The 26,770-nt window shown below is 45.8% G+C and overlaps 1 protein-coding gene across 2 annotated transcripts; it reads right to left on the bottom strand.

Annotated features, from left to right (window-relative positions):
- On the bottom strand, positions 1-25,662 carry LOC142577504 (mitochondrial amidoxime-reducing component 1-like). 2 transcript variants are annotated; one of them, XM_075687102.1, is made up of 8 exons: positions 25,257-25,655; positions 19,623-19,887; positions 10,880-11,062; positions 8,390-8,537; positions 871-1,017; positions 747-808; positions 286-357; positions 1-219 (listed from the first exon to the last, which is right to left on the bottom strand). In XM_075687102.1, the coding sequence occupies exons 2-8, from the start codon at positions 19,868-19,870 to the stop codon at positions 75-77; spliced, it is 1,005 nt and encodes a 334-aa protein (XP_075543217.1). In that variant the 5' UTR covers positions 19,871-19,887; positions 25,257-25,655; the 3' UTR covers positions 1-74. The 2 variants fall into 2 exon arrangements, with proteins under 2 accessions (XP_075543217.1, XP_075543218.1); XM_075687103.1 differs by lacking the exon at positions 10,880-11,062 and having other exon boundaries at positions 25,257-25,662.
- Between the last annotated feature and the right edge of the window lie 1,108 nt (positions 25,663-26,770).

Here is a 26,770-nt window from a genome sequence, read left to right as displayed (position 1 = left end):
TGGGATAAAAAAGTTTGTCATATTAGTAACCAAGAGGCAGCACAGCAGCACTTTTCTGTCCGAAATTGTACGGCTCACAGTAATGAGTTCGGGGACAGCAGAGCATAGACTTCGTCTCCGACCGTGATTCGGCCATCTCTGATGGGCAATGCGCCCACACCAAAAAGTGGTTGGAATTCATACTTCTTCACTCCTTCTTCAGACCTGTCAATTCTGTACCTGCAAAAAGAAGCTCGTCGTGAAAACGCTTGAAGCCTGAATTAAGCGACCACTTTTTGTACTTACTTTCGCAGTGTCACAAGTGGCTCTTTGTCAGTTCTAATGCCTGTGTCTTGATCTACCGTCGTCAAGATACACCTGTAAATTAATGACAGTTTTGAAACAATGCCAACAAGAAGACAAAATTGCGGAAAAGGAAATGACCTGGGGAATGTGAAACATCTCTTGCCTCTCTTGCAACTTGCTGCAGCACAGTGGTAATGATGCAGAGTTTGTGCATCGACCTTAATTTAAGTGAGCGTAACAACTGCAGTAAATATTGCACTGCAAGAAATTTCTTCATGCATATTTGGTTGCCTACGAACATGAAAGAAGATGCTGATGGTTCTGGCCCATGATCTACTTCTCAACATTAGACTGCAATCTTTTAACTTACGTGCTGCCAGTTCGCTAATTATTTACATTATCTCAATTTTTGCAGTTTCAACAGAAAATAGAGCATGTTCTTAAAAATTCTACTTTATTACCTAGGTGTGCGGCTTAAGAATGCCATCTCTGCGCCTGAGATCCTGAAGCGTCGCCAGTGGTCCTGCACATGTACACGTAAAGTGTGATTCATGACGAAAGCTCCCCCGTAAAACGAACATTCACCTCTGCATGGGCTTCACAGCCGTCTATGAAAAGTGTGGGTCGGAAATTGCGCTGTTGAATGTCACAGTCTGCAGGCAGCTTTGACAATAGCCCATCGAGGGATGCCTTTGAGAGGACGTGAAATGATGATTCATCTTGGAAGGCCACCTGAACCAGAAGAGTGAGCGAACAAGTAATGCAAAATAATTGTTCAAAGATAGCATCGCCAACATAGCTGAAGGAAACACAGGGATTGCTACAAAACTGAAGCAAACGAGAAAGCGTGCAGAAAGAGACATCATGGCCAAGACAGCTTAAGCTATGGCAGAAAGAAAGACTGCTTCTGCCGGCTGTGAAAAAAATAAAAATATGCAGAGCAGGCAAATAGAGGAAGTTAATTACTTTGATCGGACTTTATAAGTTCCCTTGCTCTGGTGAAAAACAATATGCAGAAACTCCACAGGAGTTGTGTGAGTGAACCTGAAATCAATACGTAAGGCAAGGAATGCACAAAGAAAAAAAATTCTAACAGGAGCGTATACAAACTATTAAAAGGACGAAATGCGCTAAGCAAATGAGAAAACAGAACGTAATCAGCTAGCTAAGCTGATCATTCATGTGAATAAAGAATACACTGTGAACAGTATAAGCAATACCAGCAATATGCAAAATTTCACATATTAAATAACTATATATATATATATGTATATATATGTGCGTAAAAAATGAGAAGTACAGATAACCGTTCACACCCCAAAATGACTTTAAATTGTGAGCGAGCTCTTCATGGTCGGTGATACAGGCAAGGTCTCAGGGTAGGTTATTCCATTCATTAATAGCACGGACAAGAGGTGAATGTAAAAACACGGTCGTTCTGGCAAACAAAGGTTCTTATTTACATTGGTGGTCCAGGCACGAAAACACTCGATGGGCAGATTTGATAAGAGATGATAACTGGGAGCCGCTATGGTAATCATTGTGAAAAAGACAAAATTGATGGCAGTCTGCGTGATTTCAGAGAAAACAATTTTAGGGATATTTTTATTTCACTTTTGCTGGATGTTCGAGAGTAAATTTTTGCTATTAAACGGGCACTTTTGTTCTGAAGTGATTCAAGCCTATTTATTAGGTACGCCTGGTGAGGATTCCAGATTTATGATGCGTAATCCAGTTTTGAGTGAACCAATGTATTGTAAGCTAAAAGTTTTGTATCAGAATTTGCGAAATGCAAGTTGCGCCTAATGGATCCGAGCGTCTTACATGAGCTACTAATTACAGCGTCAATGTGCATATTCCATTGTACGTCTGACGCTTAATGAACGCCTAAATAGTTGATGTAGGGTACAAATTCAACTGGCCTGGTATTCATTATGTAAAAATACGTTAATGAATTTAGCTTTGCAGTCGGCTTTTGTTTTGCTTACGTTTACTTCAATTTGCCAGTCCTGAAACCATTTACCTAACCTGTGCAAATCACACTGCAAGTTATCAGCATCCTGAGTATTACTTACCTGTTTGTACATCATGCAATCGTCCGCAAATAATCTTATTGAAGAAGTCATGGAATTTCTTATATCATTAATGTAAATTAGAAACAAGATCAACCCGAGCACGGATTCTTGTGGCACTCCTGATCTGACGTGTGCTAATGGAGAACAATGTTCGTTTACTACAACAGATTGATGGCAGTTTGTTAGAAAATCTGTTAGCCAGTTGATTACGTTAGTATTTACGTTAAGGCTGGTAAGCTTTTCTATTACACGCATGTGAGGGACTTCTGCGAAAGCTTTTGTAAACTCTACAAAAACGGCATCGATACAGAACAAATCGTATACATCAATGTGAATTTCTGTAATTAACTCGAATAATTGCGTCTCCCATGACCGACCGCGCAGGAGACCGTGTTGGTTAACGAAAGAGAAAAAGTTATTAACCCCTAAGTATTCATGACTGCAGATGAAATGACGTGCTCGAGAAATTTGCTAGCAATACTGGATAAGAGATTGGCCTGTAAATAGTTAAATTAGAACGGTCTCCTGATTTATATAGATAAATTACACGAGCTAGTTTCCAATCGTCTGGTACATAGCACGTGTCAAGAGAGAGGGAGCAAGGACAGGAAAGCCAGGGAGATCAACCAGACGAGCACCCGGTTTGCTATCCTACACTGGGGGTGGGGGAAAGGGGAATAAAAGAGGAAAAGGGACAGTGTAAGCATTGAGTGCGTGTGGGAGGAACACTATACACAGGGACACTATGAACGACCTCTTAAGCCGGTGCACTTCAAGTATTGCACTAGTGCACGAATCGCTTTTCGTGCCAGTGACGGGTGTGGCCACGGTCCGAGTATCTTTGACTCGGTGAACGGTCTCGAGTCCAGTCGGTGTAAAGTTGCCCGCAGAGAGAGGCGTTGTACATCGTAGCGAGGGCAGGTACACAAAAGGTGCTCGATGGTTTCCTCGCACCCACCGGAGTCGCACATCGGGCTCTCGACCCTTCCCAAGCGATAAGAGTATGCGTTCGTGAACGCCACTCCCAACCACAAGCAGCATATCAAGGTTGTTTCGCCGCGGGAAAGGCTAGATGGCAGTTGTAGCCGTAGCGTGGGGTACAGTTTATGTAATCGGCAACTGAAGGCACTTAAACTCCAAAGATCTTGTTATTTTTTACGTGCAAGTAGGCGAAGTTCCCTGGCAGCGTCCCACCTCGCCAAAAGTGTTGGACGCGTCTGGGTATCTTAGTTGGCAGACCGGGCAGCCTTGTCAGCTAGGTTGTTGCCGACGATGCGACAGTGAGCAGGAATCTATTGAAACATAATGTGGTGCCCTCTTTCCAGAGCATGGTGATGCACTTTCCTGATGTCAGATATCATCTGCTCGTAAGTTCTGTGATGTAATGCAGGCTTGATACTGCGAAGAGCTGCCTTAGAATAACAAAATATGACTCATTTCTCTGTTGGCTCTTCGGTGACGTACGTCATAACGGCATGGAGAGCTGCAAGTTCTGCCTACGTAGATGTAGTCATGTGTGACAATTTGAATGTAACTGTAACCTGCTTAGCTGGAACGACTAATTCGGCAGTTGAGCTAGTAGGTGAGGTCGAACTATCGGTATATATATATATGTATGTGGTCATGATACGTCTCGTACAGTAATAGGAGCGTAAGTTGCTTCAGAGCCGGCGATGGATGATTGGACTTTCTTGTAATTCCAGGAATATCAAAATTCACTTGGTGCTGTCGCACGCACCACACGGGAGATGAAGGCTTCGCCATTGGCGTAAAAGATGACGGCATGCACTCTTGATGAGCGCTAATCACTCATGAAAAGGTCGCTTCAGGTCTCTCGGCTGGTAGGGAGGCCAAATGATGGTCGGGATTCTTGACAGATGGCGAATGGTCGCTCTGAGAGAGTCTACAGCTGCATGTGTCTTCTCCCGCGATGGCGATTGTTGCTGCTCCTGAGGTGCACCGAGGCAGCCCTAAACACGTGCGTAGGGCTTGACCTTGTGTGCTCTCCAAAGTGCGAAAGTTCGTCTTGCATGCATTTGACAACACTGGTAGACTGTAACGTAGGAGTCCGAGAAACAGTACCGTGTACAGCTGCATCATAGAATGGACTGGTGTACCCCAGTTTTTCCCGCAGAGAAATTTGAAGACCTGAGCAATGGCAACTAATTTCTTCTTTAGATAGACGCAGTGAAGGCTCCACGAGAGGTTGCGGTCAATGATGACACCCAGAAAGCGATGCGTCTGAACATAGGATACAGCTTGACCATTGATTGAAACAGGATACAATGACATTTGTTTGGGCGTAAAGCCAACCAATGCGCACTTTTCAGTAGACAAACTGAGGCCTTGTTCTCGGAGATAAGACGCCGTCATGGTTGCCGCCCGCTGAAGCCTGGCTCGTACCTGAGGGCGAGTCACCGCAGAAGCCCAGATGCAAATGTCGTCGGTGCATACTGAGACATGAACTGTTCGCGGTAATTACTCTGCTAGTCCTACCAGGACGAGGTTGAACAAAATAGGGCTCAACACTCCACCCTGCGACACACCACGGCAGATGCAATGGCTTGAAGATGGGCCATCTTCGGTCTGAAAGAAAAAGCACCTCTCATCAAATAGGACTGAATCCATTGATACATCCGCCCACCAACTCCCACAGTCTCAAGTGAGTTCAGTATGGCCTCACGGGTGACGTTGTCGTCCGCTCCTTTTATATCTAGAAAAAGTGCCACTGATAGGCGCTTGAGGCTTTTTTGATTTCGGACCCAGGTTACGATGTCAATGACGTTGTCGATGGACGAGCTACCTCGACAAAAGCCCGTCATGGCGCCCGGATAATGTTGAATCGCTCTAGGTACCATTTGAAGCTAGCAAGAATCATTCTTTCCATCACTTTGCTGACGCAGCTCGAAAGCGCAGTCGGACGATATGATGATAGATCAAGCGGAGACTTTTTAGGTTTCAGAATGGGGATCAAGCGGCTCGATTTCCGTTGTTTAGGAACGGCGCCGTTCTGCCAAGAGTCATTGTAGTAGTTGAGCAGCTCTCCACTTGCGTCATGTCCAAGGTGGCATAAGGCAGCATACGTGGAGCCATCAGGTCCTGGTGACGAAGAACGCCTGCAGGGCGCCAACGCAGCATCGAGCTCTTCGTGTGAAAATAGCACATTCATTTCTGGTACACGTGCCTCAGGGATGTCATTCAGTGATGCGTCAGTAATGATGACCAGGGACCCAGCAACCCGTGCACAGAACTCTTCAGGCACTTCAAGTTCCGAGCGGAGTTGGTAGATGGCCAGAGCAGCAAAGGGCTTCCTTTGATGCGGAGATGAGCGAAGACTCCTAAGCGTTCTACATATGTGCGAGAGCGATTTTCGGTGATCAAGCGACTGACAGAACGTTTTGCATCGCTTGTCTTCCAATTTATCCATACGACGCTGGGCTTTCGTTTGTATGCGTTGTGAAGCCCTCAGATCCAACATGGACTTTGTGCGCCGATACCTTCTCTCCGCCTGTCAGCGTGCCGCACGCACCCTCTCCAGTTCAATGTCCAAGTTTTTTCGCCTCGCTGACCTTGTAAGCGAGCAGATGGATGCTTTCAGTGCCTCTGCGTTTGCATCTTCGATAGTGTGTGAAAGGCCTTCCCGACATGCGTCATCCATATCCTTCTTAAACCTTGACCAATCAACTGTACGCAAGACAGAAGAGGAGGAGCGTTGCTCAGCTCCTCTAATCTTTATGCATGTTGGAATATGGTCGCTTCCATGTTTTTCTATGTTCGTGAACCATGGACGATCGAGGCAAAGCGCCGTGACACCAAAGTTAAGTCCGAGCAGCTGCTATAGGTCGTGCCTCGCAGAAATGTAGGGCTGCCGTCACTCACACAGCACAAATCATGGTCGGGAGCAAAGGAGGCAAGACTCCTGCCTCTGGAGTCAACTTTAGTGCTTCCCCATAGCTGGTGATGCGAGTTAAAGTCACCTGTGATAACCCAGGGGCCATTGTGGTTGCTGATTGCTGATATTCCTTCCGGTTAGTGATGCAGCCAGTAGGCTAGATGACTTCAGGCTTTCATTTGTGAAGGTTAGTTGTTGGATAAGGTGCTAAAGAGCGATAAAGGCTTATAATGGTTATATAACCTTATCCGTCCGCGTCGATCCATTATCAACCGATATCAGAGCCATTAACGCCTCATCACTCCTTATCATCCTTATTAACTTATTGACTGCTTATCTGTCTGTATTACGCGACAACACACACAACGCGGTACAACGCATTCATATCATTCAGATATTCGCTTTCTGCAAGCGGTAGGCATGTGGGCTCTAACTCCCTCTGTGTTCTCGAATATTCATTGGAATCAGTCTCCACTGGGATACCTTGGTGTGCCTCTCGATGACGTCCGTAATTGTGGACCTCATTGGACATCCGCAATAACCACTATCTGTCGAAAGGTGACAACCTGGCAGGGACGTGACCTCTCCGTTTTTACGAGAGCTAAGGCATGCAATATATTTCTTGCTTCTAAGCTTCTTTATGTTCTGCAGGTCTAGCACTGCTTTGGCATCCATGTTCAGGCATTTCACAAATACTTGCATGTTTTATTTGGCGTTCATCATGGGAAGCCATGAGAAGGGACAACATTTTTCTTCCACTTGAGAGGGGAGGTGTTACGGTTCACTTTCTGCAGCCATGAATGGAACGGATGTCAAACGCCTGAGACATGACGTGTCTAATCGTCACGCTTGTCAACATGAAAAGACTTGTCCGTCGAGTGTGTGCGACGGGATTATGTACCAGTGTAAATCCTACTCTCCTTTGTCATACGTTCACCCCCTCTACGCCAGGAAGTCGTTTCTCTCCAAATTCCTCTGGGTGAGTTGACAGTGTGATGACCCGACGTGACCTGCGCTCATCACCTCTACACCAGTGAGGGGTTTTTCTCCGTATTCCTCTGTGTGAACTGACCAGTGTGCTGACAAGGCCTTCTACCAGGGCGCAAGGGAGAATGAGGTTGCCCGGATGGTGTAGCACATAAGAAGGCCAACGAGATGAAACGTGGAGACACATCTTCTCTGCCATTGCGTGCAGGAGCACGCACGCCGAACGTTTCTGTGTTTTTTTGTCTTGGAGCGTACCGCCCACCCGTAACGACGTGTTAAACTTCTGTTATTTGCGTTTACATCATCTGGTCTTTCCTGCTGGACCCTCTGCGATGGTCAATCTGGTTCGAGCTTCAAGCAGACGCCTTGAAGGTAGCCGAAGCCCCCTCCCCGTACCAACTCGTGGCAGCCTTAACAGAGGTCTCAGTCTTGTGCATTTGTTTGTGCGACAATTGGTCATGCGATTATTTTACCTTAAGAACGTCCGTATCCATTCCTTCTTGCGGTTAATATAAAACGTCTTGCACACTTCCCTTCTCTCTTTATCCCGACAAACTTTGCTCAAGAATTGCCGTAGTGGGGCTTCCTTAAAGAAGTTGTCGACACTATATTTAAAAGCCACATTCACACTACAGTATTTATTTAATATTGATCGAACGTCGCTAAATATAGAACTTGTACATAACCTTTTCTTTGAACCGATGTATCGAATGCCGTATCTGTCTCTACTTGCTCAAGATGTTCTTTGCCGTGTCCGTAGAATGTGTATAACGCCAGCGGCGAAAACGTTTTTTCTTTAAGCTGCGCACTTCCACCCTGCCAGTTAAAACATGGCTTCATGAAAAAAAAAACATTATACGTACCCTAGAATGCAAATTGTAGACTTTGCAACCAATGCGAGACAATAGAACATTGCTTTATTCTTTGTCGTGATGCATTCTTTGTCGGCAAGGTTCGAATCTCACCGACGTGTTTTCTTCGAATTTTTCCTTCCTTCCGAGGTTTTGTTTTTCTTTGTGGAACGTATCATGTTACGCGTTACGGACAGACCGACGGACTGGTTTCCTGGGTGAGTCGCCTGAGAATGCTTACGCATTAATAAGTACATAGATGTGACAAATGAATAGAGATATATATATATATACGTCACCGGAGCAGCACCATTCTTGCTTCGGATGATGGTCTCTCGGTCAAGAACAACCCTCGCCAGACGAACATCGTCATGCTTGAGGTAGTTCCTGAACCAATCTGAGGCTTCTTCAGACACTTCATTGGCTTTATAACTGAACTTTCGAACCCTGCATGCAAGGTACACGTACAACTGTGACATTAGGCAGATAATGAAATGTAGTGCAAAATGAAATAATTGCAGCAATAAAAAGCCTATTATTCATATGCAGACAAAGACGAACTAATTTTGTGCGGAAAATTAGTTGAAAGTCATGCCAGTCAGACGCATATATTGCAATTTATGTGAAGCGGTTATTAAAATGCTATAAATTTGGCCATTTCATTCCCGCATATCTCGCGTAAAGGAAACTGGCGCGGGCACATATCTTGTCAATATGCTCGCGAATTCGTACTACGCAATGCGACACACGCAGCGATCATTTCATGCAGCTAGTTGGCGTTGGTACGATGGGAGTATACCTACGATTGTCACCTAATGGTCAGAGCGTCGGGCTGATGTACTTGGGGACCGAGATTCCATCTCGTCATCGGCCTCGTAATTGAACTTTATTTTATTTTTTTAAAGTATGAGCTTTTCGGCGAGGCAGCATCAGCAGCTACAGTCAGGAAAGTCCTGGAGAGTTCCAGATGAAATGACGTGGAGTATTGGAGTCCTGGAGTATTTGACTCGGCATGGAATGCCGAGTCAAATACTTTCTCCTGGCACTTTAACGGCTACAGAAAACACGGACAAGCGAACGGTGCGTCGCTTGTCCGTGTTTTCTGTACCCATCTTTTCGTACATAGCGCAAGAAGAAAGTAGGAGCAGCCAACAACTAGTCCCTTTCATCGCCCTTTTGAGCTGCTTAGTTCGAGGTCGCTGGTTCGACCCTGCCCGCGGTGGCCTCATTTCGATGGAGGCGAAATGCAAAAATGCTTGTGCGCCTATCGTTAAGTGAACATTAAGGAACCCTAGGTAGTGAAAATTAATCCGGAGTCCTCTGTTACGGAATTTCTCATAATCAGAGGGTATGTGAAACCCGAGAATTTATTCTGTTTGAAGGCAATTTCATGACATGGCATTTTAGTAGACAGCTTTGACATAGCACTACCGCTCTACCGCTGTCGCTACCGCAATGGCCGAGCGCCAATGTAGCATGTGAAAGCTTGGCTAGCACATGCAAAGATCGCAGGTGGCGAAGACAGTAGCGGTATGCTAAGACACACTAATATCAATTGCTATGGCAACTGCCATGAGCTTAGATCTATTAGCAACACGCAAGCGCATGACCCGAGGTAGGCAATAAATACAGATGAAAAAATCTGGGATGCAGTGTTATTTTATTTGACTCGTTTGAATTTTCAAACATTTCAAAAGATCGCGTATTACATATACCAATGCAGCATTTCTTGAAATTCATTTTCCATAAGAGGCGTCGCTAAGGTAACAAGTGTATTCTTGTGAGCATTGCCTGAAGTCGCAAATAAAAGAAAGTTTAAGGCGTTACTTTTGTTGCCCAGGCATTATAAGTGCGGTAAGAATTTTGTGTGAGTTTGCTGGAAACACAGTGATATAATGTATATTTCAGATAATTGTGATAAATTTATTGCAGCTTTCGATTGCATGTTTTGTCACTTTTCCACTTCATACAACGTTAACTTTTGGGGGAACTGTTCGAGGACGGGACAAGAAAGGAAACAAACACGAGCGCACGTGCTTGCTTCCCTTCTTGTCCCGTCTTCGCGAAGTTCACCCAGAAGCTAAAAACCCGTCTCCATACAACCTTCCTTCTATCGATTGACGTCGGTGTGCGCTAAACCACTGCCCTACAAACGACTAAGGCCACATTTCGTAGTGGCTATCAGGGCATCATAGTTGACGTTACCATATCACAGGCCTTCTTACCATAGGCCTTACCCTAGGGTAACCCTCCGTTGAGTAACTACAATCCGTCCTAGCCTTTTGATAATGGGTTGAGTTGTTCTTTTTTTTTCTCGCTAGGATTCGTCGCAAGGCACATCAAACTCAATCGTCGCAAGGCAAAAGAAAATCAAATTAAAGCTTCCAACTCCACGTCATGCGGGAACTGCAGCAATGTTTCTGCAATCTTATTGTCCGTCACCCAACGGGTGTGATATTCAGATACGTCTGGATTCAGCCCGGCTTTCATTCAAATCTTAAGTTTGATCACCAGCGTTCCAGGGCACATCCAAAGCAGGTATCGAGCATCTGGCACTTGCTTTTGATGTGCCCTGGGTTGAGTTGTTGGTATAGTAGAGCTGCATAACATGAGCCTATGAATGGTAATGCGACCTCTTGGTTGAAAAAAGAAAGAGCGCTTAAAAGGACAACCGCAGACAACATACACGAGCGTTGAAATATGCGGAAACGTTTTTGTTTTTCACTCTCTTTTATTCTGAAAATGCTGTGATCATCCGCAAGAAGTCCCATGTAAGTGAGGTCACCTACCTGACGGTGAACGAAGGTTTTTTGTGCTCTTCAGGATCACAAGCATCCAATATGAGTGGTGCATAGCCATCAACTGTCAGTGTCAGTGTCAGCTTGTCCTCATCGAAGGTGACTCTAATCTTGCCGAGGCGTGGCTCTTCGCGCATGGAGACAAAGCAATCGCCCTTGACAACGAGCATCTGCCTGCATATCAGAAAATAAAGTGGGGGCACTCAAGGCTCTTTCTTCGTAGCAAGGTGCGAGCTGGGGTCAAATTGGTTCCAACATCTCAGAAAGAAACAAGAGCGAGTGATGATGGGACAAAAGGAAAAAGACAAGCTCTTGCATTTTTAATTTTTTCTGTGGTCCCGTATCCGATTGCTGCAAGAACTTAAAGTAAGATAGGAACGAAAATATTATGAAACAGAGAGGGCACCGGACACACTGGAGAAATTGGAGGTGTACACTGGAGGGGGGGGGGCGCAGTCACAAGAAATTATCAAAGTTTCCCTAACTGTTGCGCACCGTACAGATAATGATGAGACTAAAACTATAGCAATGTGAAAACCAAACGCCAAATTGGAACGATACATAGTAAGAATACGGAGGAAAATTGGAAAACATGATCCAGTTAAAGGTTTGTATAAGCTCTGCTTTCCCGCAACCTTCAGACGCTTCGTGGCCGAGCCTACCGCTTGGAGAAAAGAATACGAGTTAACGACCGTGGTTCCGAAAACGGCCCGACGCACATGTTTATTTTTTGGGGGGGGGGCAGGGGGGGTATTGCAGAAGAGTGCAGACGTGTTAAGTTCGAACACAACCGGCCCTGATGACCATGACGTCTAAGACTGGTAGACTTTTCGTACATAAAAAGTGAGTGTGCACAGTGGGACGACGACGGAAAAAAAGTGCACCGCGTCATATTTTATTAAACAGGTATTGCGATTGAGAACCTGTGGTTGCGCAATTATGAAGCTGAGCTTGCCGCTTGGTCCGCGTTCAAGGTAATGTTTGCAGAGGTGTTGACTTGCCCGGCTGTGCGCACGCTTCGCGAAGAACTGCGAAGCGATGCATTACTCGTTGTCCTTGAACTGTTCAAGTCCTACGCAAATGATATCGACGAGTTTCGATGAAGGTTGCATACGCTCGCAGTTGTTGACACTGGTGTCGCTACATGTCTCCATTATAAGTTAACAGCTTTACCACTCTCTTCCCAATGTTACAACACCACCTTTAGGCTTGTCGCTTCTTAGAGCCCGCGTGCAACACGTTTCAGTCCAGCACGTTATCTATACGATTGACTTTTTTTTTTGGTCCTGACGTGTTGCTTCTATGATATCATAACGGACGGCATTTCCTGTCCGGCAGTAATGCCATCATCCATGGATGGTGTTTGTACTACTACATTTTTCTTAACTATGCGACGCCCCTTCTAACGCCGACGTTCAAGCGCCAATTTTCCCTCCGATTTGCGCCTCTATTTCGACCGCGACGGTTCCTTTTAGCCCATCGGATGTTTTCACCTGCCAACGATATTCCGCTGTCGTACTCTGCGCCTTTTTTACGTGGCGAGGCCCAGTGCCGTGTGTAGCCCGTGGGCGTTCTTGAAGACCTTGACTCTCCTGGTTTCTCACGTAATGTTAATCTACGCGCGTAAATTAAAATATTTCGTCCATGGCATGAGAGGATCTTTTATATTGGTTGTGAACTTTAGAAATCAGCTGAATCATTCATTATTATTTGGAACATTTTATTACGGCGTAATTAGAAGTTTATCCAACAAGTATACGTATATCCAAGCGCAAGTCTACTCAGAATCACAAGTACGAGAAAGACTAATTACACTTAAATGGCGTTGTCCACATTTTGAAGCGCTGCTGATTAGACGTGTGCTGAGGATTGATATGCGATTAGGATTAGACGCGTTCTGATATTGATGAGCGAAGCGTCTTTGAAAATTTAGGGCTAGCTCATTTCTGAAACTAAGCGACCGCTGAAGCTAAGGCTAGTTGGGCTACAAGACAAGGGAAAATAGCCATAATGTGTGCGAGTAGCGCGTGGTCAGCCCCCACTGCGCTGCGAACACGCTCACAACATTCCTTTCTCGCTTCGAAGGCAGCCTTAGCCTTTTTTTTTTTTTAATTATGGGGTTTTACGTGCCAAAACCACTTTCTGATTATGAGGCACGCCGTAGTGGAGGACTCCGGAAATTTCGACCACCTGGGCTTCTTTAACGTGCACCTAAATCTAAGCACACGGGTGTTTTCGCATTTCGCCCCCATCGAAATGCGGCCGCCGTGGCCGGGATTCGATCCCGCGACCTCGTGCTCAGCAGCCCAACACCGTAGCCACTGAGCAACCACGGCGGGTGCAGCCTTAGCCTGGCGCTTCAATTCGATCCATTGAACTCTTTGTCGTCGATGCAGCATTTTCTCACAACGGGTCGTGTTGTTTTGAAACGCTGCTAAAGCTCAGCCGTTAAACTCTTAAGTGCTTTCGACAGTACCTGCAGACGACGCGGCGTTTCCCTTAGACTCACGTGCTTCCGGTTTGTCACGCGCACCACTCAGGAGTCATGAAAGGCATAAAAGGGTTCTGACGCGTACGTCATTTGTAAATGTCACTGAACGTTTAAGTCGTCTCAAGGAGCGATGTCACGCAAGCGAAGTAGGATATAGCCGAAAGGGTTAGAATAGTTAATGTGCTCCGTGCGTGCGTGTTTAAGCGTTTTGACGTGTTCGTGAGTTTGTGTGTGTCAGTGAGTGTTTCAGGGTGGGAGCTGCCAAGAGCGAAGGAGAGTGAACGCTGGCCTACTCTGCCTGTTATCACGCCTATCTAAGCCCCTGACTCGGCGAGCCGCCTGTGTGTTTCTTTAGCGACGGGCGTGCCTTGTTGGCTATGCCTTCAACCGTCGATAAGAAAAATTGACATGGTCAAAACCGCCGAGGTAACCACCCAAATATTGCTTCCGAGATGAGATGAAGGGAAGCGAAAGTCTGCAACCCCCGTACAGTTGCCGTGGAGGGGGGGGGGATGGAAGGATATTGCTACGCTTTCAGTCTGAAGTGGGAGAGCCGCCATGTCCATCAGGGCCATGACGTTGTTTCCGTTTAACCACGACGCCGGAAGTCTGTGGGATACCAAGCCATAGACCGCAGATTTTCAAGTAATATAGGTGTCGGAATGTGAGCTTGCTGTTCCATGGCGGCTTCCTCGCTGAATCATGTAAGAGCACGGGTTGCCAGGCACTTGACTAACAGGATTTCCAAAAGCTTTAAAAATGTGCTGAGGAATACTTGTATCTCTACTGGTCATCCTACGCATACGCTGTCTACATGTAGATGCCTGCAGGCGTGGCGCTGCCGGCTATGCGCTGTTTGTGTCCAGCGGGCTCTGTTGGCCACACACGTTTCATTTTTGTAGTCGTTCACGTCAGTGTTGGACACGGGCCCATGGTGTGCGCCACAAGCAGGTTTGTCCATTACTGAAGTCGTCTGATGCCGTTTTCAAGAAATTAAATTATCGGATTATGCAGTCTGCAAGCAGCACGCTAACAAAATGTGGAATTTGCTGCAGTGTTGCATTATCGGTAAAATGTGGCGTTAGGTAAGTAATTGACGGATGAGCAGTGTTAAATGTCAGGCATGGTGCAAGCCCAACGTGCTAAGAAACCTAAAAAAAAAAGCGTGAAAACATTGTTTGGCTGAGTGCCATGTCCCATGTTTACATGACATTCCTTCACGTACAATAGGAAGATCATCCGCTTTTCGCATAAAAAGTGACATTCTAGCAGACTGCACAGTAAATGTTCACTGCTGTCAGAAAGATTGAATACCCCCCCTCCCCCCCAAAAAAAAATAACGAACAAAGGACGGCGGAGCGCCGCGCCCTTTAAGTTTCAATGCGTAGCACCGAACACTCGTTGACAGGTTTCTCGCGGTTATAAAATGTCTGGAGAGAGATATAGAGAGGAAGAAATAGATAACATTATTTACAGAAAGACAGAGAGGTCGACCTGAGCTATAGGTGGGGCACTTGGCCAACATTTTGATTTATCCAGTCAAGTCCATTCACAGAGTAGAGGCCTGCTATTCTACGCTGCAGTGCATGGGGAAACGGGACGGGAGTAAGAGGGCTGGTGAATGATGATAAGCGTATGGGAGCAATTTCACAACGTTACAGCATCTCTAAAGTCGTGCGTCTAGCCAAGTGGCTTGTAAAAAGGTGATGACTGCACCTGTAACGAAGGCTGCGCTGTTTCCACCAGGTCAAGGACTCCAAAAAGAAACTCGTCTGCAGATAGCGGCCTCTTATCTATGTATACGATGGAAAAGACCACTTTCTGTCGTTCATGCGCGCACGCGGGACAAATGCAGAATATGTGAGCAAGTGCTTCTGACACTAGCCCAAATGTCTGGAAGCCCTAGTAAAAAGGCGGGAAAATTTAATATGGACAAAGGTACGTGACATAGTCACAAAGAAAAGTAGACAAAGTTACGTAGTGGTGTGCCACTGAGCTAGCATGTCCAGGAAAATTACATTTGATTACTTTCACCATGCCACTAACCATAAGAACATCACGTCACGAAGGACTCCGCTTGGTCCCTGCTCGTTAACCAGTTCGGCGTCTATGTTAAGAACAAGAAATACAATGAAAACCCAACATTTGATGCAGAGTTATTTCTGCTCCTGCCTTGTTGGGTAGCATGCATAGTTCGCGGGTGAGATTTGTACAACTATCTATCGTGCACCGAAAACGGGCCAGTGTACCATCGGCCAAATACTTCCTCTATCGCCTTAAATATACTTTTCCCTAGGCGTGTCATACATATTTTGAAAAAAAAAAAAGATGAAATGCAGAACAAAATATTGAACTATTTGACGAAATAAGTAACTCAAACACAAGCACAATAAATAGTACGCACCACGGCTGCCTTAACATGTTTTTCTGCGTATATTTTTCAGTCGATGGAACATTTTTATTCTTGAATTGACAAAGTTACTTCTTACGATTTTTGCGTGTTTCCTTCCCTAAATGTTTTTGGGATTTATAGAGTTGAAACTCTGAAAAATAGAGACAGCAGCTAAAGAGTGCCGTGTTACGCAACACGCTGTATAGCGGCTGGAAACCTTCCTTCGCTCTCTTATAGAGCGAGGTAGAAGGAATGAAAATTCAGCTATTCCAGCCAGAGTGCAGCAAACGACAAAGGCGATTCCCCTAGCTCATATCACCGGAACGCTGTTCGCAGTGCCACCATCCGTTACATACAAAACCAATAGTTCACCTAAGCCATAGAACACCTTACATACCCAGTGATTCTAAACACTGCTTATTCGGCTATTTGTCAAGCTTCACCGCAATGTACCAGCAGAACGTCGAAAAGATACTTCCTTCTAATAACACACGCATTTGCAGCACTTACCCCCGTATTCAAGGACGCAACTTGAGTTGAAGCCCATGCTTCAACTTTTCACTCCCTTTAAATTACACCTGTACTGAACGCGCCAGGGGGAACACAATGAGCGTCCTTGGCACGTTCACGTCAGGTGTCACTCAGATCAAATCAAGCATGGCCCGGGCTTCAATTTAAGTTGCGTTCCTGAATACGGCGGTCAGTCGTAACTTCCCCGCAGCGTAACTTTTGGGACGTGAAGCCCTATCAGTCATTATTAAATATGTCCCATCATACAACTTAGCTGTATGGAATTCAAGACAGCGAAAACCTTGTTTACTTCTGCGGAACTGTTGCTAATTCTTGTTTTCCTTTCCCACTTTTAATCTTGGACAGCATACGACAGCAAATGCACAGATTTTACGCCCACACACAAAACATGTTTAACAGAGCATTATGCAACGGCTTAGTGAACGTAATAAATTTGCTAGAGCCAAGGTATGACAGTTTCTTAAAAGAAATGCAAATAAAATGCTCTAACTTCAGATCCTCCTTTTGCGTTAAATTCGCCTTCATCCATTTTACGGCACTGCAGATACAACATGAAATTTTCTTTCTGTGTACTCTGAAGAATACGTGTGTGAAATTTCAATGTATTGATACAATTTTAAGTACGCAAAACGGTCTGCAAAAATTATGATTATAACGGAACAAAATCGCTAAATAAGAAAAAAAAGCACTGGAAAGTTTATTAATGTAAGGGTATTTGAAAGTCATCGAAATACGTTCCCTTTATTAATTAAATTATGTCCTACTGCTACACAACATTCACAGAAACCCATTCATAAGACTGTGACTTTCCATATTATTAACTCAAACATAATTAACATACTCAATTTTCTTGAACTACCATGGCTGCATTGCATAATTTTACATGAGCTGTTGTGTCAATTTCAGCCTCGACTTTTTTTCTTTTTTACATATGGAAGTAATATTTGTGAGAATAAAAGATGAAACTGTAATAAATTTCATTTTATTGCGATAGCAACTATATGGACACTCCAAGCGCATTTCTGGTGTCGCCGTCGCCGTCAGGTTTCGTATAAAGTCCAAGGGCGATAAAATCGTCGCCGCGCGCCGTATGCTATATGTGCGAGTGAAAGCGTGCGAGGGTGAACCAGCGATCGCTGTTCAATCTCGCGCACGCAAGTGAGGAAAGTGCGGGGGAAGCGCGCCGTCTTCCGTCCTGCGCAAGGCTCCAGCGGAAGGGTAGGGAGGGGGGGGGGGGGGCGTTCTACCCTGGGCTGCCATAAGTTTAAGGGGCTTTAGGCTGCCACGCGCGGCCGCCCGGGCCACATTTTTACAATTGCTATGGTGCGTGGCGTTTCTCGCGGCGCTCGACGTTTCTGCGCAGGCGCGAGTAAGAGCGGGTGCTAGACAGAAAATCTGGAGGCCTTTGCTCCTTGAATATGTGACTCTGCCCAGGCACTACGGAGGAGGTTTCTTAGCGCGGGTTGTATGCGTTTGTCCCCTAGACATGCCGGCATCGCTGGCTGCACGCGTGGTGAGTCAGTGGCCACGGACGCCCCATTTGATCATCGCCATGTCTGAAGGGGCAAGGTTCTGACTGGTGTTGTATAAGTAGCGGGTCGCTTTTTTCGTCGCGACGATAGATTGCATTTTTCACAAGCACTGTTCCAGGAGGGCACATGTGACCGGCAAACGGATGCCTGAGGAGAGGACCTGAGGTTATAATAAAGCAGGCGGCGCAGGATCTCCAGGGCACCCAAGGAGCTAGTAGCGGGGGGATCAAAGCTGGAAGCAGGGTGGCCCGTGGGTTGGGGCCGCGGAGGCCGAAGCGTGCCAGGGGGTGTTCGCATAAAAAACTGGCTGTCCGCTGTCGCGGACAGCCGATACACCCCTGGCACGCGCATGCCTCGGCGAGCACCAACCCACGTACCAGTCCAGGTTTTGGTGTCCCCGTTGCCACTTTGGTGTCGTGGAGGCGCCGCCAATAATGCGAAGTAATGACACGTTGTTTCAATGAGTAAAAAATACGTTTGAATAAATATAATTATGTCTAGCCGCCAAGTTGCGACACTAAGTTCAGCACCACCACGCCCCGCGACTTCTGAGGGCACGCCTAGGGACGAACGCATACAACACGAGTTACGCGCTAAGAAACTCCTCCTGCGTAGTGCCTAGGCAGAGTCATATATTCAAGGAGCAAAAGTCCACACATTTCCTCTCTCGCACCCACTCTTACTCGTGCATGCGCGCAAACGTCCGGCGTCTCCGCAAGTGACACGTCCCGCTGTACTTACTAGCAATTGTAAATACGCGCCCGGGCCGCTTTATCTTGAAAGTTATCTGCGACGGGTACAGAGTCCGCCGTGCGCTGGTTTCGCGGCTTATTTCGCATTGATGCGAGAGGCAGCACGAATGTCAATTCGCTCGCTGCTGCTGCCGCGATTTCTCACTCCAGCGTTCTGACAGCGAGTTTCCGCGGTCATCGAGTGAGATGTGTTCATGTTTGCTTGTGCGCGCGTCACACCATGCTTGTTAATTTATTTAGTATTCCTATGTTTACAAGTTTATACGGCTTATAAAGCTACTATATCCTTGCTTCGCATAGCTGTCCATTAATTTGCTATCGCAATCGATGCTTCGTGTTTCGGGCGAAACTGCAACTTTTTTAGCACTATAATGCAGTTCGCGAGTTCAATATGTTTCCTTTAAAGCACTTCCCCTAAAGCTGTTATCACAACGCGCTACACTAGGCTTACAAGCTTCATATGTGCATGCGCCGTCTAAAATAAAATTTTCATTGAAGAACTAATGCTGGAAGTGTTTAATTTAACCGCTTTCCAACTGCATTATTCTCTATGCTGATCACGTTTCCCTGAAGCGAATGAAATGATTGCTTCTGATTCAGCACTCTAGTGTTGACAACCTAAAGTGATATCATAGTGACATTCGCAAGATGAGTACAGCAATCTGAAGAGTTTGGTCAAAGTAACCTAAATTCAATAACTTAGTGTATTACACAAGATACTCCATTGGGCAAACTTAGCCCCTCTATTTACTAGATGCGCACTACCACTAAAGTCACGCAGCATACATGTCCCAGTAGCTTTCGCTGCAAACCTCCAGCAGTAACAGCTCTAACGAAAGGCTTATTTCATCTGAACTTGTTCCATTATTATTTGTTTAGTAATTAGCTTTACATGCTCCTTCAAAGCTGAAGATACTGGTTCTTCACTCATTTTTCTAATGCAGTGAAGCTTTTTTTTTTCTCCAAGCCGTTACGTGCGAGTGACCGCACACTTTAATACCTTCCTAATTTCCTATAACAGGAAACATACCCTCACCTGTCCTTGAGCCCTCTGTAGACTGGTCCAGTCACTGTGCAGTCTGCATAAGGCACCTCTACTCCAGCAATAGACTTGATTGGATGAATCACAATGTTGGCCAAATGCCCCACGGGCACAAAGTTGTCATTGTCTCTGACCTTGCGTTTTAGCCAGAAGTAAGTCGCAACACCCACTGCTCCGCCCACAGTTGTGGCAGTCAGGGCAATGGCGCTCACAGTAGGTGCACGTATGGTTGAATATACCATGTCGGCAACAACAGGCGCTTCACGTCCACAGCAGCACATAAGAAAAGGGAGGAATGAAAATGAGCACATGAGAGAACCTTCATATTCTGCGTATAACATTCATAAACATAGCTGACAGTTAATGCAATCGTGCGATTAATTGTCCTGTCTCGTCTCGGGATGTGTACAGCTAAGAGATAAAGTACAGCAAAACTATAATAACTAACACCTGCTATCGTCCTTTAACTTGCACCATAGCTTGAGCATCCGAATGTCTCTGCACTTTCATAGCAGAAATGCAGCCGACACAGTTGTAACAGGAACTGATGGTTTGCCTCGTTTTGTCTGTCCTAAACACACTGTTGTAAATTAGAAGAGAAAGCCCATAGAAAAATGAACTGTGAGCTTAGTTACGAGAACAAGATGACTGGCTAACATTGCCAGAGCCAGGTCATGCATACATGTAGTACGTAAATGCAGTACAAGCACGGTGTAACAAGGTTGAAGGGAAGCGGGCTATTATGTACTTGGTTAAAACGGTGTTCCACTAACACGACCGACATTAGCGGACGTTGCGACATTAGCCGCCGGCGAGGGAGGGGGGAGGCATTGCTGTCAGTAACTACCAGCTAACCCGTTCTGAAGAGCAAGAACGCATAACTGTACACGCTGGCGCCCAGCGACGGCCGTTGCACGAATTCGGAGGCTCGCAGCGCACCGCCGGCAAGTTCCAAAACAGTAAGTCACCAAACTGATAGCCAGACGATCGCCCAAAACATGAGCCCGTGTATTTTGGAACGACCGATCTCGTTTTCCACATTTATTCGCCGCGCCAATGATGAAGGTAGAAAGAAAAAATGAAAATTGAATGGATCTTTATAAGATACGGTCCCAGGACGCGGAAGACCTCCTGACTATGCATGCGCCTATGGCGGCGGTGGTGAGACGGCGCAGCATGTACCGAAGTGTCCTTCCTCCACGTGCCAAAAGCAACGAACTCTGCCATCCAAGGCGCATCAAACTGTGCACAGAGCGCAGCTGCTAAAGCAATCAAGGATGGCCGCTGCAAGTTGCACACATCTGTAATAACTGGTGCTCCCGATCATTGTATATGTTTTTCTATCAAACGCTACATATATGCATAAACTCAGCATAAGCGTGTGCAAACGCGTAGTATGCACAGCTCATATCTTTCATGTAGGGCTTGCATGCTCCAGTTGCACAGTTATTGCCGGTGGAACATCAGTTGGTGAACATGGATTGCTTAATTTACCCAGTGCAAGCGAACTTCAGATTTTTCATTTTATTTGCTAAGGATAGGTGGATAAAAATCTAATTGTAACTTCCACTAATTGATCTACAAGAGATTTTCTTTTATTTTTCCCAGCGGTAAACTCTGCCTCGAAACCAGTTTAAATGTTATCCGTTGCATGCTGTTCTGTGTAAACTTGTTCTCCAACACATCACTCCCTCTTGCTCAAAAGTCAATAAATGCAAAGTGATACTTATAAAATAAATTTCACTACAAAGAAGTGGATAAACAACAGCATCGAAGACTCGATTCAACTTTATGTTAGAGAGAGGCAAGCCTTCTCTGCCTTCTGAAAGAGGAAGTTGGACTGGTTCTAGGATTTTATGTAAATATGACCTCTGAGCACTGTTATTTTCCTCACAGAGGCATTGAAGTTACACTGAAGCTATGGAACATGCGCAAAAACAAAACGTTTGACACGATTTAAAGAACTCGCTGTATCTGACAAACTTCCACATTGACTGACGTTGAAGCATCTTATATTTCTGCGGTAGATTTGCATTTGCAAAATTTAAGTGTTTGGTAATATATTCACAAAGCTCCTTCAGGTCGACCAGGGAAATTCATCGTTACGATAGGGCATGTAATCATAACCGGTAAGATATCAGAATTGCAAAAGATATAGCACATCACTGGCAATGAAGTTGTGCAGCTTGTCCGCAGATACATACAGGTATTTTTTTTTAATTCGAACCCTTTCCTGAAAGAAAAAAAGCACATGCAGAAGTTGCTGGAATGAAGTCACTCAATTCTGCCCAGGCGGATATAATTCGCTAGAAAAAACCAAATCAATAAATTCACTAATTAGACAAGTTCCACTAACTAACTTCTTAGCTACAAATCTTACGGCGCATCTTTGTGATAAGAAGTTGTATGGAATCGTCATAACAGTCTAGTTCCGTGCTTCCGCATTTCAAAACGGTCATGTAAACCGAGATAACTGCCGTAAAATTATTCGTTCAATTTACCAAATTACCCATTTACCGAATTTACCAGTTTACACTGCAAAGCACGGCTCGCAGCGCAGCCCCCCTTTGACGTAGCAGGGGGGCGTAAAGTGAAGTGTTGCCGCAGGGTGCGATAGAGCGGTCTGCCTCGCCCCTGCTGCTGAAGTGACTGTGCATCCAGTCGGGCAGCCGCACGCAGCGCCAATCGAAATGAGGTAGCGGTAAGTGCGACGGCAGCTTCCTTTTGCGCACACGCTTTTACGTCACACAAGGGGTCTCGAGGTGGCACGTGCCCGAGCAGCTAAAAAAAAAAACTAAAAAAAACGTAATCTGACGTTAGTTATTTTGGTCTATATGTTCTTTTAGATATGTAGAAACACAGAACTAGATATATACGACGATTGTCTTCAACTTTCCAACATGAACATGTGCCATGAGGTTGGTAACTAGGAAGTTAATAATTGCATTCAGTTTAATTAGTAAACAGATTCCCTTGCTTTCTCTTGCAAATGATGTCGGTCTGGGCAGCTAATTCGTATGTAGTGACGTAATCCGAGTAACTTCTGTATAGGCTTTTAAAAAAAAAAAGTGTTCGAAATAAAGTGACAAAATAAGAGTTAGAAAATATTTATAGACCGCAGTTTTCGAAAATTCCTTTAGCATGCTTGGGGAAGTGGTTACTTGTAGCCCTGTGTTGCACTTTCTGTTGGCGCTCCCCTTGCCACCGTGCCAACTTCGAGCGCCGCATCCTTAAGTAACCACTCGGAAAGCCCGCGCAGCGTGTCGAACGACAGCGTCTCAAAACGTTAGCTGTCACGAGGGAAGAATGCGAGAATGCTCACTTTACCACCGTGCCACCGCGCGGTATACCACACGGTGGCACGGTAGTGAAGGGATGGCTCTATCTTCGATGTACCGTACCACTGTGCGGTTTTTACTAATTTGTTAGGCTTTGCTATCTTCGGGATCAGCCTACTAAAACGGCTAGACGGTCGCGAGAAATCGCAGTTAGTTCCCAAAGAATCCTAAACGCAGTGCCATACTGTATGCATATGCTTGGAGAGTGAAGTTTATTTTACATGTATTCGTCGCTGGTTGGTTGTTATGGACCAACAAACAGCTTGATTTGGGCGAGTTGGGTCATACTAAATAACATAGGTACAGCGCAGCAATTTCAGGAAGGAAAATGAAGAGACAGAAAAGAACGCTGATTTTCCGTTGAAAGTCGGCGTTCTTTCCTGTCTCTTCATTTTCCTTCTTAAAATTGTTTCGCTGTACCTACGTCATTTGTTGTGGACATGCTGTGACACTCTATCGAGGCATTTAGGTCAAAAAGGGAACCTTACAAGTTTCATTCTGCTGCTAATCTTTTGGTTTTACTCGAGCGAGAGGAAAAGGAACCTTTGCAAGTTTTATTCATGATTAAACATTAAGCCCAGTCAGCATATCCTTTGCAAAGGACGTCGCGAAAACATATGCTTGTATTTGTGCATCCTTACAGTGTGCTGCTATTAATTTCATTTCACAACTTGGCACACGTTGGTTAATAGCAACATATATAGTATCCTAACCTCTCTCTCACTCCCATATTTAAGCAATACAAAAAACATAATTTTTTTGTTTTGTTTTAGTTTTTTGCACAAGTGGTGATAAATTACGAGGGAAAATGCACGACGAGCGCTACAGTCAACACGCTACACGCAGAAACCGCGGAGGAAATAGCTATCGCGTTAGCCACAGCACAATCACAAGCGGGCATAATCATCAGCGATTCCCAGACGGCCATGCGAAACTTCGCCAACGGTCGAATCTCCCCAGAGGCACTGCGACTCCCAAAATTAGCCAATAACCACGACAAAGGTGTCCATCTCATCTGGATACCCGCTCACACACTATACCAGACGGTAGCACTGAGGCGGCGCACCGCATGGCTCGAGAGCTTACCGACCGAGCCTCGGTTAGCCCCGCCTCACCGACTACCGACGAGTGGGAGGGGGAAGATCGAATGACCAGCTTTCACGAAATTACACAACACCATAGGTTGCAGAGGCGCACATTCCCGCCGCTGCACCCAAAGTTAAGCAAAAATCAGTCTGTCGAATGGCGGCAGTTACAGACCAGATCCTATCCGAGTCCAGCTATCATGCACCTAATACACCCAGATTTATACACGACTGACAAGTGCAGACATTGCGACTCTAGAGCCACGCTGGAGCATATCCTATGCGAATGTACGGCTATAATACAGGATAACGGTAATGCAGCCTCAAACAGCGACATCCTCCGCGCGTGCTGGGAGTCTGCGTTGCTCAGCTCGTACCTGCAGCACCAACTCTGGGCCGTCCAGCGAGCCGAGGAAGCCGCCAAGGGCCAACAACCCTTGGCCGAAACCTATAGGCGGGGTCCAGGCTCACCCCAGCAAATCGCAGGGCACCCAATAAAGTTATTTGAATGAATGAATGAATGAATGAATGAATGAATGAATGAATGAATGAATGAATGAATGAATGAATGAATGAATGAATGAATGAACTCCCCACACAACATTAACGTTTCATCACATATACATGGTTGTATGTTATAGGCCGTGTATCTTGGTCCCCTGAGCATCGCAACGCGTCCTGCGAATGTGTCGATAAAATTTATTAATAAATTAATGTAGGCGCTAAGCGAGACATTGAAGTTCACATTGAGCGACTATGTTCTTGTTTATTTTTATTACATTTCTTCGTTCACTGTGAGGTCAAGGCAGAAGACTCGAGAAAATAGGCAACGTCAACTTAAATTCTTTCATTATCGCTAGAAATGTCCTCATTTCGGTGCTTTTATGCTTAACATTTTATTTGAAGACGTAGTAATCGCAACGTATACTGCGATGCATAATATAACGATGCCTGGTCATTGCTGTCTTGAATGGATGTATAGCTTGGAATTTTTGTTAATTATTATGTTAATTGTCAAAAAAGCGCCTCAAGGAACACGAATGAAAGTAATATGCTATTTTTAGTATATGCACTGAGAGTAAAATAGAAGAATTCTAACCGAAATGTTTAACAAAGCGTATATAAAATCGATCAAAGTGATCGAGTTCTATAGGCGTCGTAACGAAAGAGTTCAAATATTAAATGTGGCGAAAGTGTTGACTCACCAAAGCATTCGAGCAGGGACACGAATCACGAGTCTTGTGTTTCCAAATGAACCTCACCAGAGCAAACGGAACGCAGTCGGCAGCGTTTCGCACAGCAAGAAATAATTCAACTTGTGGGCAGCACGATCAAGGGAATGCGAGATCAAGACGAGCACATTTGTTGCGCATCCATGCAGCACGCAGCAATCACTGATGAGGATGCTGAAATCGCGACAATTCGTGGGAGACGCTCAAGTTCTTGGGAGACGTTCCTTCAGATAGCGCCGACCTTGCGCGCGTGCAAATGACACCGACCGACGCGTATTAGGCAAGTGAAGAGCGATAGTGGCCGCCGAGACGGTATCTTGGCTCTTGCGGAAGGAAAACTTCTAGCGCAGCGACAACTCCGAAAGTGTGCCGATGAAAAGAAAATGGCAGCTTCGCCCTAAGGGCGATGCATTAGAGAGTTTTAGATTAGGGGACACAAGCCGCGCCCAAGCGGTGGAGGACGCAAGCTCCATTGTGGGCCCTCCGCGCTCTTTTGTGCTCGCTTTGGGTTCTTTTGTACGCCCGGTTTGTTTGCGTCCCCGGACCTAAAAGTCTCTATCGACAGCGATAGCAGATTTAGCGTTGCGCTCCAGCTAGTTGGATCGTGTCCTAAAAATACGCGGATAAACGCGGTGGCGACATGCTGGCGCGACGCAGCATGCACTTGCTGTGGCGCAGCAGAAACAGCGCCCCGTAGCTGCCGCCAGACGTCTTACAACATCGTTGTAGGGTGCTGCACCATACGTTGGCGTGCCGAGGAGCGCTGCCGGAGTTGTGGCAGGAGTGGCGCTTCGAGAGTATACGAGGCCGTTGGAACACTGTCGACTTTTGTCGTCGCGAAGTGGAAGTATTTTAATTTTTAGCCTAGCATTTACTGTCCCTTTCAGCTCAGACCAGTGCTTGTACGCAGCGGCTCAGCACGAATGCTAATCTGTGTGCGCACAACGCTCATGCACGTTCTCATGTGTGCGCACCGCTGATCTCTATACTATAATATACAGTGGTGGAGATCAGTGGTGCGCCGCGGTCTAAACGACGGCCTGCCGCGGTGAATCCACGTACGCGGCGCGAGAGCACGGAGAAACCTGGCTCGACCCTGGACCCGGCTGCATTTTTACAATTGCTATTAGGTACAGCGGCGCGTGGCCTTTCTCGCGGCGCTCGACATTTATGCGCAGGCGCGAGTAAGAGCGGGTGCGAGAGAGAAAATCTGGGGGCCTTTGCTGCTTGAAAAAATCTATGAGCACTTTGCTGACCTAAACTGCGATAGGCGAAAGCCTATCTATGACTGCCTCTGTTGCTACTGTCTGAACTGTTCTGCGAACGGACGCCGCCGTGGCCGCGAGCATGGGATGCAAGCGCAGTGCGCGCGCTCTTCGGAGACATCCGGCTGACTCGGCTATACTTTCTTTTATTTTTTTGTTTAATTACTTTATTTCTTTTTATTCGATATTTTCTTGCTTATTTTTTAATTTTTAATGACCCAT

Source organism: Dermacentor variabilis, chromosome 1 (genome assembly GCF_050947875.1).
Source record: "Dermacentor variabilis isolate Ectoservices chromosome 1, ASM5094787v1, whole genome shotgun sequence".
NCBI lineage: Eukaryota > Metazoa > Arthropoda > Arachnida > Ixodida > Ixodidae > Dermacentor > Dermacentor variabilis.
The sequence above is the reverse complement of the archived record's forward strand: the minus strand, read 5'-3'. Positions and strand labels throughout refer to the sequence as shown.

Bases quoted from the DNA above. Each gene is read 5' to 3' on its own strand.
- LOC142577504 (XM_075687102.1), bottom strand. From the start codon at position 19,870: ATGGTATATTCAACCATACGTGCACCTACTGTGAGCGCCATTGCCCTG. The intron at 1,018-8,389 runs GTGACGTATATA...CTTCTGGTTCAG, and splicing joins GCAAGAATGGTGCTGCTCCG to GTGGCCTTCCAAGATGAATC. The intron at 220-285 runs GTAAGTACAAAA...TTCTTTTTGCAG, and splicing joins CCACTTGTGACACTGCGAAA to GTACAGAATTGACAGGTCTG.